Genomic DNA, 13,531 nt, shown 5'->3' on the forward strand with positions numbered 1-13,531 from the left:
TATAGGAAGCGACTAGAGATGTCGCGAACTGTTCGCCGGCGAACTTGTTCGCGCGAACATCGGGTGTTCGCGCTCGCCGGAAGTTCGCGAACGTCGCGCGACGTTCGCCATTTTGGGTTCGCCATTGTTGGCGCTTTTTTTTGCCCTCTCACCCCAGACCAGCAGGTACATGGCAGCCAATCAGGAAGCTCTCCCCTGGACCACTCCCCTTCCCTATAAAAACCGAAGCCCTGCAGCGTTTTTTCACTCTGCCTGTGTGTGCTGAAGAGATAGTGTAGGGAGAGAGCTGCTGCCTGTTAGTGATTTCAGGGACAGTTGAAAGTTTGCTGGCTAGTAATCGTTTTGATACTGCTCTGTTATTGGAGGGACAGAAGTCTGCAGGGGTTTGAGGGACATTTAAGCTTAGGTAGCTTTGCTGGCTAGTAATCTACCTTCTACTGCAGTGCTCTGTATGTAGCTGCAGTGGGCAGCTGTCCTGCTTCTGATCTCATCTGCTGACTGCTGCAATAACAGTAGTCCTTGTAAGGACTGCTTTTATTTATTTTTTTGTTGTTTTACTACTACTACTACTACTACTACTATAAGAGCCCAGTGCTATTAGTCTAGCAGTGTTGGGGAGTGGGACTGGTGTGCTAATCTGCTGCTCCTAGTAGTTCAGCAGCACCAACTTTAATTTTTTTTTTTTAATATTCATTTTTTTTTTATTTTACTTTTTTTTATTTTACTACCGCTGTAGTAGTGTATAAGTTGACCTTTTAGGCATTATTTGCCCTGTAGGCATTATTTGCACACTGTTTTCTTCAACCCGCCATCGAGCTGTGTGACCTTGTTCCCATTCTGTCTAAATATCCATAATATTACCGTCTCCAGAAAAAACACCGGAGTCACTTTTTTCAAGCAGCATTCATATATTTTACGTAATCCGTATCCACCGCTGTAGTAGTGTATACGTTGGCCTTGTAGGCATTATTTGCACACTGTTTTCTTCAACCCGCCATCGAGCTGTGTGACCTTGTTCCCATTCTGTCTAAATATCCATAATATTACCGTCTCCAGAAAAAACACCGGAGTCACTTTTTTCAAGCAGCATTCATATATTTTACGTAATCCGTATCCACCGCTGTAGTAGTGTATACGTTGGCCTTGTAGGCATTATTTGCACACTGTTTTCTTCAACCCGCCATCGAGCTGTGTGACCTTGTTCCCATTCTGTCTAAATATCCATAATATTACCGTCTCCAGAAAAAACACCGGAGTCACTTTTTTCAAGCAGCATTCATATATTTTACGTAATCCGTATCCACCGCTGTAGTAGTGTATACGTTGGCCTTGTAGGCATTATTTGCACAGTGTTTTCTTCAACCCGCCATCGAGCTGTGTGAGCTTGTTCACATTTTGTCTAAATATTGATAATATTATCGTCTCTAGAAAAACCACTTGAGTTACTTTTTTTCAAGCAGCATTCATATATTTTACGTAATCCGTATCCACCGCTGTAGTAGTGTATACGTTGACCTTGTAGGCATTATTTGCACAGTGTTTTCTTCAACCCGCCATCGAGCTGTGTGAGCTTGTTCACATTTTGTCTAAATATTGATAATATTATCGTCTCTAGAAAAACCACTTGAGTTACTTTTTTTCAAGCAGCATTCATATATTTTACGTAATCCGTATCCACCGCTGTAGTAGTGTATACGTTGACCTTGTAGGCATTATTTGCACACTGTTTTCTTCAACCCGCCATCGAGCTGTGTGAGCTTGTTCACATTTTGTCTAAATATTGATAATATTATCGTCTCTAGAAAAACCACTTGAGTTACTTTTTTTCAAGCAGCATTCATATATTTTACGTAATCCGTATCCACCGCTGTAGTAGTGTATACGTTGACCTTGTAGGCATTATTTGCACACTGTTTTCTTCAACCCGCCATCGAGCTGTGTGAGCTTGTTCACATTTTGTCTAAATATTGATAATATTATCGTCTCTAGAAAAACCACTTGAGTTACTTTTTTTCAAGCAGCATTCATATATTTTACGTAATCCGTATCCACCGCTGTAGTAGTGTATACGTTGACCTTGTAGGCATTATTTGCACACTGTTTTCTTCAACCCGCCATCGAGCTGTGTGAGCTTGTTCACATTTTGTCTAAATATTGATAATATTATCGTCTCTAGAAAAACCACTTGAGTTACTTTTTTTCAAGCAGCATTCATATATTTTACGTAATCCGTATCCACCGCTGTAGTAGTGTATACGTTGACTTTGTAGGCATTATTTGCACAGTGTTTTCTTCAACCCGCCATCTAGCTGTGTGTATTATCGTTTCCAGAAAAACCAACTGAGTTTTTGTTGTTGTTGTTGTTTTTTTAAAAATAATGCCAGGCAAAGGCAGGCCGCCACGCAGAGGCCGTGCTAGGGGCCGTGCTGCAATGCAATCCTGTGGCCCTAGCAAATTTCCCAGTTTTAAAAAGCCAATGACCCTGAACTCCCAAAATGCTGAAGAGGTAGTTGACTGGCTTACACAGCACACCCCATCCTCTACCGTTTCTAACTTTACCACAACATCCTCCTCATCCTCCACTGCTATGGCCACCCCACGTAACACTTCCTCCACCACCGGTGCCCCTTCTTCACTGGGGTCAGAGGAGTTATTTTCCAATGAGTTTCTTGAACTGAGTAATGCGCAACCATTATTGCCAGAAGAAGATGAAGGAGATGAGGACCTTACACCAGATTTAATTCTGGCAGAGAACACGATAGAGATGGACATAATGAGTGATGAGGAGGAGGTCCCCGCTGCTGCTTCCTTCTGTGATGTGTCAGAAGAAATTGATGCATCTGAGGAGAATGATGATGAGGAGATTGATGTTTTGTGGGTGCCTAGTAGAAGAGAGCAAGAGGAGGGTAGTTCAGATGGAGAGACGGAGAGTCAGAGAGGCAGTAGGAGAATAAGACTTAGAAGAAGCAGGGAGGACAGCCCGCAGGGATCAGCAGGGCAACAACATGTATCGGCACCTGTGTTCAGCCGGCCAACGCACCCGCCATTGCCGCCAATACCGCCAACTCCGCCAACTCCGCCAACTTCTACTGTTACCGCCAGATCGCACACTTCCAAAAAGTCAGCAGTGTGGGATTTTTTTAATGTGTGTGCCTCTGACAAAAGCATTGTAATTTGCAATGAGTGCAGTCAGAAACTGAGCCTTGGTAAGCCCAACAGCCACATAGGTACAACTTCTATGCGAAGGCACATGAGCGGCAAGCACAAAGCACTTTGGGAGCAACACCTCAAAGGCAACAGGCAAACTAAAAGCCACACTCCTTCTGGTCCAGCATCTTACTGCTCTACCTCTGCTCTCCTTGACCCGTCTGAACCACCCTCCACTCCGCCTTCCACCTTGACCACCTGTTCCCATTCCCAGTCATCTGCCACCAGCCAAGTTTCTGTGAAGGCCATGTTTGAGCGTAAGAAGCCAATGTCTGACTGTCACCCCCTTGCCCGGCGTCTGACAGCTGGCTTGTCTGCACTCTTAGCCCGCCAGCTTTTACCATACCAGCTGGTGGACTCTGAGGCCTTCCGCAAATTTGTAGCAATTGGGACACCGCAGTGGAAGGTACCCAGCCGCAATTTTTTTTCTAAAAAGGGAATACCACACCTGTACCAACATGTGCAGAGCCAAGTTACCGCATCTCTGTCACTTAGTGTTGGGCCAAAGGTCCATATGACTACTGACGCATGGTCCTCCAAGCATGGTCAGGGCAGGTATGTCACCTACACTGCCCACTGGGTGAACTTGGTAATGGCTGGGAAGCAGGGAATGGGTAGCTCAACAACAACAGTGGAGTTGGTGTCACCGCCACGGATTGCACGCGGTTCTGCCACCACCTCTACTCCTCCATCGCTCTCTACCTCGTCTTCTTCTTCTTCTTACTCTGCTGCTGGGTCCTCCTTCTCCTCCTCCACACCTGTGCACCCCCAGCTCCCCCTAGGCTATTCGACGTGCCAGGTACGCCGTTGTCACGCTGTCTTGGGGATGACGTGCCTGGAAAGCAAAAACCATACCGGATCTGTACTCCTGTCATCTCTGCAGTCACAGGCCGATCGGTGGCTGACCCCACACCAACTGCAGATCGGAAAAGTGGTGTGTGACAATGGAAGCAATCTGTTGGCAGCGTTGAGACTAGGCAATTTAACACATGTGCCCTGCATGGCACATGTGTTAAATTTAATAGTCCAACGTTTTGTCTCCAAGTACCCAGGATTCCAGGACGTTCTCACCCAGTCCAGAAAGGTGTCGGCCCATTTCAGACGTTCCTACACAGCCATGGCACGCCTTGCTGACATTCAGCAGCGCTACAACATGCCAGTCAGGCGTTTGATTTCTGACAGCCAGACTCGCTGGAATTCAACGCTCCTTATGTTGGAACGTCTGCTGCAACAACAAAGGGCCGTCAACGAGTACCTTTTTGAACTGGGTGGTAGGACTGGATCTGCACAGCTGGGGATTTTTTTCCCCCGTTACTGGGTGCTTATGCGCGATGCCTGCAGGCTCATGCGACCTTTTGAAGAGGTGACAAATATGGTCAGTCGCACCGAAGGCACCATCAGCGACCTAATACCCTTCGCTTTCTTCCTGGAGCGTGCCGTGCGACGAGTGACAGATGAGGCTGTAGACCAGCGTGACGAGGAGCTGGAAGCGCACGATTTCTGGTCGGAATCACCAGAACGAACCCAGGCACCTGCTGCAACGCAGGGAGAGGTGCCAGAAGTGGAGTCAGAGGAGGAAGGTGGCTTTGTGGAGGAGGAGGAGGAGGACCAACAGGAGCAGGCTTCCCAGGGGGCTAGTGGTGACCTTTTGGGGACCCCTGGTCTTGTACGTGGCTGGGGGGAGGAGACCGTGGATGATGCAGTCCTTGATAATGAGGAAGCGGAGATGGATAGCTCTGCATCCAACCTTGTGAGAATGGGGTCTTTCATGCTGTCATGCCTGTTGAAGGACCCCCGTATCAAGAGGCTTAAGGAGAAGGACCTGTACTGGGTCGCAACGCTACTAGACCCTCGGTACAAGCATAAAGTGTCAGAAATGTTACCAACATACCACAAGTCCGAAAAGATGCGGCATTTACAAACCAGCCTGCAAAACATGTTGTACAATGCTTTTAAGGGTGATGTCACTTCAGGAACTCATCAACATTCCAGGGGCAGAGGTGCCAGTAATCCTGCCACGAGCACACCTGCAAGGACAAAGCCCTTTGGCCAGTCTGTAACGTCAGACATGCAAATGTTTTTCTGTCCAAGGCAGCGCCACAACCCTTCTGGATCCACCCTCAAAGAACGCCTCGACCGGCAGGTAGCGGACTACCTGGCATTAACTGCAGATATCGACACTCTGAGGAGCGATGAACCCCTGGACTACTGGGTGCGCAGGCTTGATCTGTGGCCAGAGCTGTCACAATTTGCCATGAACCTCTTGTCTTGCCCAGCCTCAAGTGTGCTCTCAGAAAGGACCTTCAGTGCAGCAGGAGGGATTGTAACTGAGAAGAGAACTCGCCTAGGTCACAAAAGTGTCGATTACCTGACCTTTATTAAAATGAATGAGGGGTGGATCTCGGAGGGTTACTGCACGCCGGAAGACTTGTTCTGACTTCTATGCAGCTGTCCTTCTCTTCAAGCCTCATGACTCCACACACAGCTGTCCTTTAGCGTCCTCCTCCTCCCTCCGCCACCGTTACAAACTAGGGTGCAAACCCTACTGGTTTAATTTTTTCTGGCCTCTGTGCTTCAGTGGCTGCAACCAAAAAAACTGGGCAAACAATGTCTACAAGGTCAACGTATGGCAAAAAATGACTATTTTCAGCATTTATATGGCATATTTTTTCTGGCAACTGTGCTTCAGTGGCTGCGTCCAAAAAAATGCATATTTTCTGCATTTATATGGCATAATTTTTCTGGCAACTGTGCTTCAGTGGCTGCGACCAAAAAAATGCATATTTTCTGCATTTATATGGCATAATTTTTCTGGCCTCTGTGCTTCAGTGGCTGCAACCAAAAAAATTTATATTTTCAGCATTTATATGGCATAATTTTTCTGGCCTCTGTGCTTCAGTGGCTGCAACCAAAAAAATTTATATTTTCAGCATTTATATGGCATAATTTTTCTGGCAACTGTGCTTCAGTGGCTGCGACCAAAAAAATTACTATTTTCAGCATTTATATGGCATATTTTTTCTGGCCTCTGTGCTTCAGTGGCTGCGGCCAAAAAAACTGGGCAAACAATGCCTACAAGGTCAACGACGTTGACCTTGTAGGCATTGTTTGCCCAGTTTTTTTGGCCGCAGCCACTGAAGCACAGAGGCCAGAAAAAATATGCCATATAAATGCTGAAAATAGTAATTTTTTGCCATACGTTGACTCAACGTATATGGCAAAAAATGACTATTTTCAGCATTTATATGGCATATTTTTTCTGGCAACTGTGCTTCAGTGGCTGCGACCAAAAAAATGCATATTTTCTGCATTTATATGGCATAATTTTTCTGGCCTCTGTGCTTCAGTGGCTGCAACCAAAAAAATTTATATTTTCAGCATTTATATGGCATAATTTTTCTGGCAACTGTGCTTCAGTGGCTGCGACCAAAAAAATGCATATTTTCTGCATTTATATGGCATAATTTTTCTGGCCTCTGTGCTTCAGTGGCTGCAACCAAAAAAATTTATATTTTCAGCATTTATATGGCATAATTTTTCTGGCAACTGTGCTTCAGTGGCTGCGTCCAAAAAAACTGGGCAAACAATGTCTACAAGGTCAACGTATGGCGAAAAATTACTATTTTCAGCATTTATATGGCATATTTTTTCTGGCAACTGTGCTTCAGTGGCTGCGTCCAAAAAAACTGGGCAAACAATGCCTACAAGGTCAACGTATGGCAGTTGTTTAAAGAGAACAGTAGATTACTAGCCAGCAAAGCTACCTAAGCTAAAATGTCCCTCAAATCCCTGCAGACTTCTGTCCCTCCAATACAGAGCAGTATCAAGCAGATTACTAGCCAGCAAGCTTACTATCATCTGTCCCTGAAATCACTAACAGCTCTCCCCCTACACTATCTCTTCCAAGCACACACAGGCAGATTTTTCAGATACATTTTTGCCCTTGATCCCCCTCTGGCATGCCACTGTCCAGGTCGTTGCACCCTTTAAACAACTTTAAAATCATTTTTCTGGCCAGAAATGTCTTTTCTAGATGTTAAAGTTCGCCTTCCCATTGAAGTCTATGGGGTTCGCGAACCGTTCGCGAACCGCTCGCATTTTTGCGCAAGTTCGCGAATATGTTCGCGAACTTTTTTTCCGACGTTCGCTACATCCCTAGAAGCGACCTAGAGTGGGAGTGGGCACAAATCTTATAGAGAAAATAAAAGGGTGGATTTCTCAAGTGTACATTTTGTAGGCCAAGTAGTATTGCCTTGGACACAACTACTATTTTAATATGTTTGTTAAGTAAATGGTATTTTGTAAACATTAATAAAGCTATGGCCTTTCCATACCATACTGGACTTAATATTTTCTATGGGTACTGGGGATAGATATACACCGGGATGGTACATTATGCTTGGTGGTCACATGTGCCTACATTTGTAAACTTAACACTGAACCAGTCAAGACTCATAGGTTACCTTGATTCTAAACTAAATGTAATATGCATGCTTGTGACATTGAGATTCTATAGCATCAAAGCTCCCACTGATATCAATGATTACACTTTTCTGATATTGTCTGTGCCTATATAATGTAACACTTACTATACAAAGGATTAGAAAGAAAAGAACTGTGGTGTAAAATGGAAAAGTTGTGCAGTATAAAAGTAATATCAAAGTCACACCTCTAAAGGAAAAGTGAGAAGAAACAGAATGCTTGGCTGACTGTTAGAACACTGTGGTCCAAAGAAGTAACCGAGGTGCAATCTTTCATTCAAGTTTTCTGGTGAAGGCAATATCTTAAAATCACATTTTTTGTTTTTATCAGGAAAAAACAAATATTTACTTTCATCTCCGAATAGATAATTGCACAACTGCAGAGCTCAACAAGCAATTACTATTTCCCTCAGCCACACTTTCAAAATCAGCAATCCAAGGATACTGACAGCCCACACAACTGAGAGGAAGGCAATACTTTCAGACAACTATCTTTTATGAAGCTTACTGCCAGTGACCTTTTGTCAGAAAAAGGAGCATCTATCCTCTCCAAGGTATATGCTATCTACCCACCCAAGAATTTGACAGAATCCAATTCTGTAGCAAAACAATATCTAAAGGCTTTTCTCTGCCTCTGAACTAAAGTATCTCGGGAACCACCTCAGCTGCACAATAAATCTTCTAATATGCTTTGACCACCTATACATAGATGACATTGTAATCTATCTTTTTCTTCCTTCCATTGTTACGGCAAATCAAGCACAGTAAATGCAGCATCTATTGTGCAAAGATACATCATGGAAGAAGTCTGCAGCATCTCTACTGGGTTAAACTTAAAAAGTCTCTTAGAAGCAAAAATTGGTCAAAGTCAAAGGAAGCAGTCAAAGCCAGTTTATGAAAAAATATTAAAATAATTGAAGTACAAAATGTCTAGAATCTAGTCTGCTCTTAAAGCCCACTATACGAAAATATTTTCCTGAGGAATGGTGCTTAGAAAAGAGAATGCCCATGTTGGCTATGAGAGTTTAAATTATATTAACAACATATAGGGATCTTTAATGGCCAAAAGTGCACTGTGAATTTTCACCATGTTTTGTTTTTGAGACACAATGTTATGTCAGTGTTATTTTGGCCATGCAAGGAATTGGATCTAATGCACTTACCCCCTGATGCTCCAAAATTATTGCAATTGCTTTGGATTTTAATGCAAATAAGGTACAAGCTGTGGCTCAAATGTGCATAGCTGGAGTTGCTTCGGCATTGATATGGATAATTTTTTTGGGAGCAAGTCTGCTGTATCTAGTGGTGCAGCAAGCTGAGGGAACCCTTGAATTATCGCCGTGTTTAAGATGACAATAGATCAAGGGTTCTCCACTGTCAAAAGTTGCTCTACCACTCTGTTTAACAGAGGGGTGGGATGTACACAATGGTGCCAAGTGCAACCATACAGAAGCACAAGGTGCATGTTTAGACTCAAGACAACCTAGCCTCTGTTTTAGCGTGGGTGCAATCACACTTGTATTTGTTAATGAGCTTCAAATGCTGCATTTTATATCTTGAACGTACTGTATGAACCAGAATACATCAGTCTTTAAAACCGTCTACATCAGTTTTCCATCTTCTCTTTTATTAGGCCATATTTTGTGTGCCAGTAGCCCCTAACATGCTTATTGTGCTAATTATAATTAACAATTCATTATGATGCAGAATGCAGTTGTTTCAATGCCACCACATAGTGTGTCTCTAATTAATTATGAATCATATATGCATTGTGAATTTCATATAGTCAATATTGTAATTTGGTCCTTAAGCTCAGGTAAATGACAGCTTCCAAGAGCATGTGCTGTAAGTCAGAAGGAAATAATATTGGAAACTACTGGGGGTATCAGTTTGAAAGTGATAGTGGTACTGCACATTCTGTAAAAATATGGTATCTTAAACATCTTATTAGAAGCTGTGTAGAAAAGGGCAAAAGGAAAATAATTGCAAGGGAATATAACATAAAATTACCAATATCTTAATACAATCATTTTAGAATAGCATTTTCTCGCCACTATTAGGCATTGGCCAATTTTCATTTCAGCATTTTTTTTTTTCAATCTGTGGTGAAAACTTTGTGACTTGCAAAAATACAATACAAAGAAGGGCCACAATGATTCATGGACTAAATATCAATAACAATATCTGGTGTTTAGAAGTGAGAAATGTTCCTTCTATCAAAATCCCTCACTATACTATAATAGTGCTGAGTTGGTTAAGTTTGACTTACTCTATAAATAGCGATACCGGCCTCCAAATGCTTATATATGTATATATGCACAAATTATATTTAAAAGGTTCAAATTTAGCATATGCGTAATAGAAAAAAAAACTACTATTTCAGGCTCTATGGAAATATAATCCAAAATCATTCAAAGATCAGTGATTATAGTGGAGGGCATTACATTTTCATTGAGAAGGACACACACACTGTCTCTCTATTTTCTAAAGGTAAAGATCTTTAGTAAAACGTCCTCATGTAAATTTACATGAGTGACTGACAGTTCTATTTTCTGGAATCTGTCATCTTCAATGTAAAATGTCAGATGTTTGTAACTTTAACTGAATAGCCATTAAGTTGACTAAATTAACCTGATAAATTGACTGACAAGGATGTAATTTCTACACCTTCAACACGAGACACAAACTGTACAACCTGGTATGGTGAAAGAATTAAAGAACATAGCAATATGGTTTTTAACAGCTGTATCCATGTGTAGAGCTCAATCTAATCAATCATGTGTTAGAATAACAAGAATAATATATTTACTCACTATATGTGAATAAGCATTACATAGTGTTTATAAACTCGTACCCATTAACAGGATCCACAACGATTCCTCTGGGATGTGACATTTCTCCCTCTAATAAGGTCTTTCGGCTTTGAGATGCTTTCTCCAGACGAGCTACATTAATGGTTTTTCTGTGCCCATCATTTGTCCAATACAAATTGTTACTTATCCAGTCCACAGCAATTCCTTCGACATTGTCAAGGTCTTGTTGATTGAGGGGGACAAAAATGATAGTGTAATTAAAACAAACGCAAATTTTGCTGCCGGCAACAATTCTGACGCACATGAATGTCAATGGTTGCCTATTAATTGTTGCTGGTAGTGATGGGCGAATTTGCGAAAACGAAAACAAAGTGTTTTTTGACACCGGCATCCTTTTTTTTGACGCCGGCAATTTTTTTTTTGGCGAATTTTCTCGGGCGTTTCACGAATTTATACGCAGGCGGCAAATCGCACAAATTCACTGCGAAATTGCGCCTGGCGAATAAATTTGCCCATCACTAGTTGCTGGCGTTGGAATTGTCACAGGCTTCAGAATTGTCGCCGGTGGCAAAATGTTAAAATTTGCCGCAAATTCGCCCGGCCGAATAAAATTGCCCATTACTATGAGTAAATATTTTTTTTTCATTTCACATAATGCATTGTTCCTGCACAGATTTTTCAAATTATTAGACTTTGAACGTGGCTATTGACTGCAAAAATACAGTATATGCATACCAAGTTTCCAGCAAAGGCATTAAAAGCAATTCAGTTCATTAATCATTATTGTTACAGATTAAGTTAAATTTTGTTAGAGCTCTAACTTTTTTTAAACATATTACTTTTGGTGTTTTTCTTTAAAGTGGACCTGTCACTCAGACATGAAAAGCTGTATAATAAAAGTAATTTTCAAATTAAACATGAAATCCAAACTTTTTTTATTTATGCATTTATAGCTGTTGTAAACTCATTTAAAAATTTCAGCTGTCAATTAAATATTGCCTGCCTCTCCTCTATGCCTTAGGCATTTTAAAAAATAAAAGAGATCTCAGGAAAAATCAACTTTAGTTGTGATTATGGTGTTTGTTTGTTTTTTGAGAATGCAGTTTTAATTACTTGAATTTTTTTAACTTATAGACTTTATGGGTTATGTCTTATAGTACCTTAAAGCATATGTTTTACTTCTTTGTACAAATGTAATAGAATTAAAAAGTGTGCAGATTGCATCATTCTCTATTCCAACAATCTGTATTGGGGTTTGAAAGGTAGCACAACCCAACTTGATTCTTATTGCGGTTTTCTATTTATCTTTTTTTAACCATCCTGAATGCCACTATAATAGACATTCTAGACATTGTCTGTTTACAGGTAATGTTCATTCTCATATAGTTTTAAAAAACTAAAATACAAACTATGTTTGCACAATGATAGATGTACTTCAAAGCAAAATCATAGTAGTAAACATTTTCAGAATGTAAAAGTTATTTGTAAAAATAATTGCAGTTGAAAGAATGTATTTGTTTTTCTCTGTGCTCTGGATCTGACTCTCAAAAAGTCAGTTTTTCTATTCACACACTCTGGGAGATTAGTCGCCCAGCGACAGAACTGCCTCCCGCCGGCTACAACTAAATTCCTCGTGAGGCAACTTCTGGAGGCTACAGAAAATGAAGCGCTCTGAGTGCCATCCCACCGGTGATTTACAGCTGGCGGGAGGAAGTTCAGGGAGATTAGTAACCCTAAGGAAGAGGAGATGTGCCGCCAATCGACTAATCTCCCTGAATCTGAGCATGTGCCCTGGCTCTTAATCAGCTGGCTTCTATTCAGAGTTCAGAAGCAGAATTGAAGACAAAATAAATTGCCAGAAAAAAATGATCTGCTGTCATTCACTATACACAAACATATAAAGGTTGTTATGGTACATTATAGATTGATGTGGTGCAAATCTAGATGTGTGCTATGTTTTTCATCACAATGAAAGAATGGCTAACTCGGTACCAGAACCTTTCTCTATGCTAAGATAGTAATGGGGTTATTTGCTAAAACTCGATTTTTCCTCACTTTATTAAAAAAAACTAATTTGTCCAGACTACCAAACCTGAATCCCCTAAATTTACCAATAAAACTTGTCTTGAAAAAATGTTGCGACAAAAAGTTGCAACAAAATAGAGCATCAATTCAAATCGTGCAACTTTTTGAACTCGTCTTTATTGAATGTCGCTTCAAAAACTTGACTTTATTGAATTGTTTTTCTGAAAACTCAAATTTATCATATTATTGAATGAAAACCTGTGCAAACAACCCAATTGTCAAAGGGACCATCTGCCATTGTCTTCTACATCATTTCGACAGGTTTTAGCTGACAAGTATTTTCATATTCCAATTTTTAGCAGCTTCGGAGCATAGAAATCAAGATTTTCCCCTTTAAAAACATGACCAGAGAAATGTGAGGTTCAATAAATAGGCCCCTAAATGTCTGCAATTGATTTGATGATAGTAGGATAGCTTTACTTATGGAAAATTTGCATCAAGAAATAATAGAGATAAATTACTAGATGAAAAGTATATGATTGAATTATTTTCAAGTAAAAGAAAGGAAACCTGCATTAATATTTTAGATAGATAGATAGATAGATAGATAGATGGATGGATGGATGGATGGATGGATGGATGGATGGATGGATGGATGGATGGATGGATGGATGGATGGATAGATAGATAGATAACTAGATAGACTCTTCATAATTGTAAAATGTATTCTCCCATAATAGTGGTTACATACCATCTTTGAGAATTGTTTCTCTTCCCAATCCATCCATTTTTTGCCGCCCAATAAGAAAGCTGGTAGTGTCAGCAAAGTAAATATAGTTGGTCTCTGCATGGTAGTCTAGAGCTCTGGGGTTAACTAAATTTTCAATGGGAAGCATGTATTCATCAGAAACTTTGGTATTTAGATCCATTGCTCGAATAATTCCTGGCCTTCCTTTCCCATAAAACAGGAACAACTCATTCTTAGGCTCTGTAGATCAAGTAGAA

The 13,531-nt window shown here is 41.1% G+C and overlaps 1 protein-coding gene across 1 annotated transcript in view; it reads right to left on the reverse strand.

Moving 5' to 3' along the window:
• Nucleotides 1-13,531, reverse strand: part of LOC108702259 (low-density lipoprotein receptor-related protein 1B-like) — a 724,128-nt gene that overhangs the window by 420,920 nt on the left and 289,677 nt on the right. The window contains exons 11-12 of the mRNA XM_041578093.1: nt 13,278-13,514; nt 10,543-10,723 (exon numbers count right to left, since the gene is read on the reverse strand). Of these exons, the coding sequence (XP_041434027.1) occupies nt 10,543-10,723; nt 13,278-13,514 (418 nt within the window). The remainder of the gene's footprint in view (nt 1-10,542; nt 10,724-13,277; nt 13,515-13,531) is intronic.

The sequence above is a fragment of the Xenopus laevis genome, chromosome 9_10S, assembly GCF_017654675.1.
Source record: "Xenopus laevis strain J_2021 chromosome 9_10S, Xenopus_laevis_v10.1, whole genome shotgun sequence".
In the NCBI taxonomy this organism is placed as follows: Eukaryota; Metazoa; Chordata; class Amphibia; order Anura; family Pipidae; genus Xenopus; species Xenopus laevis.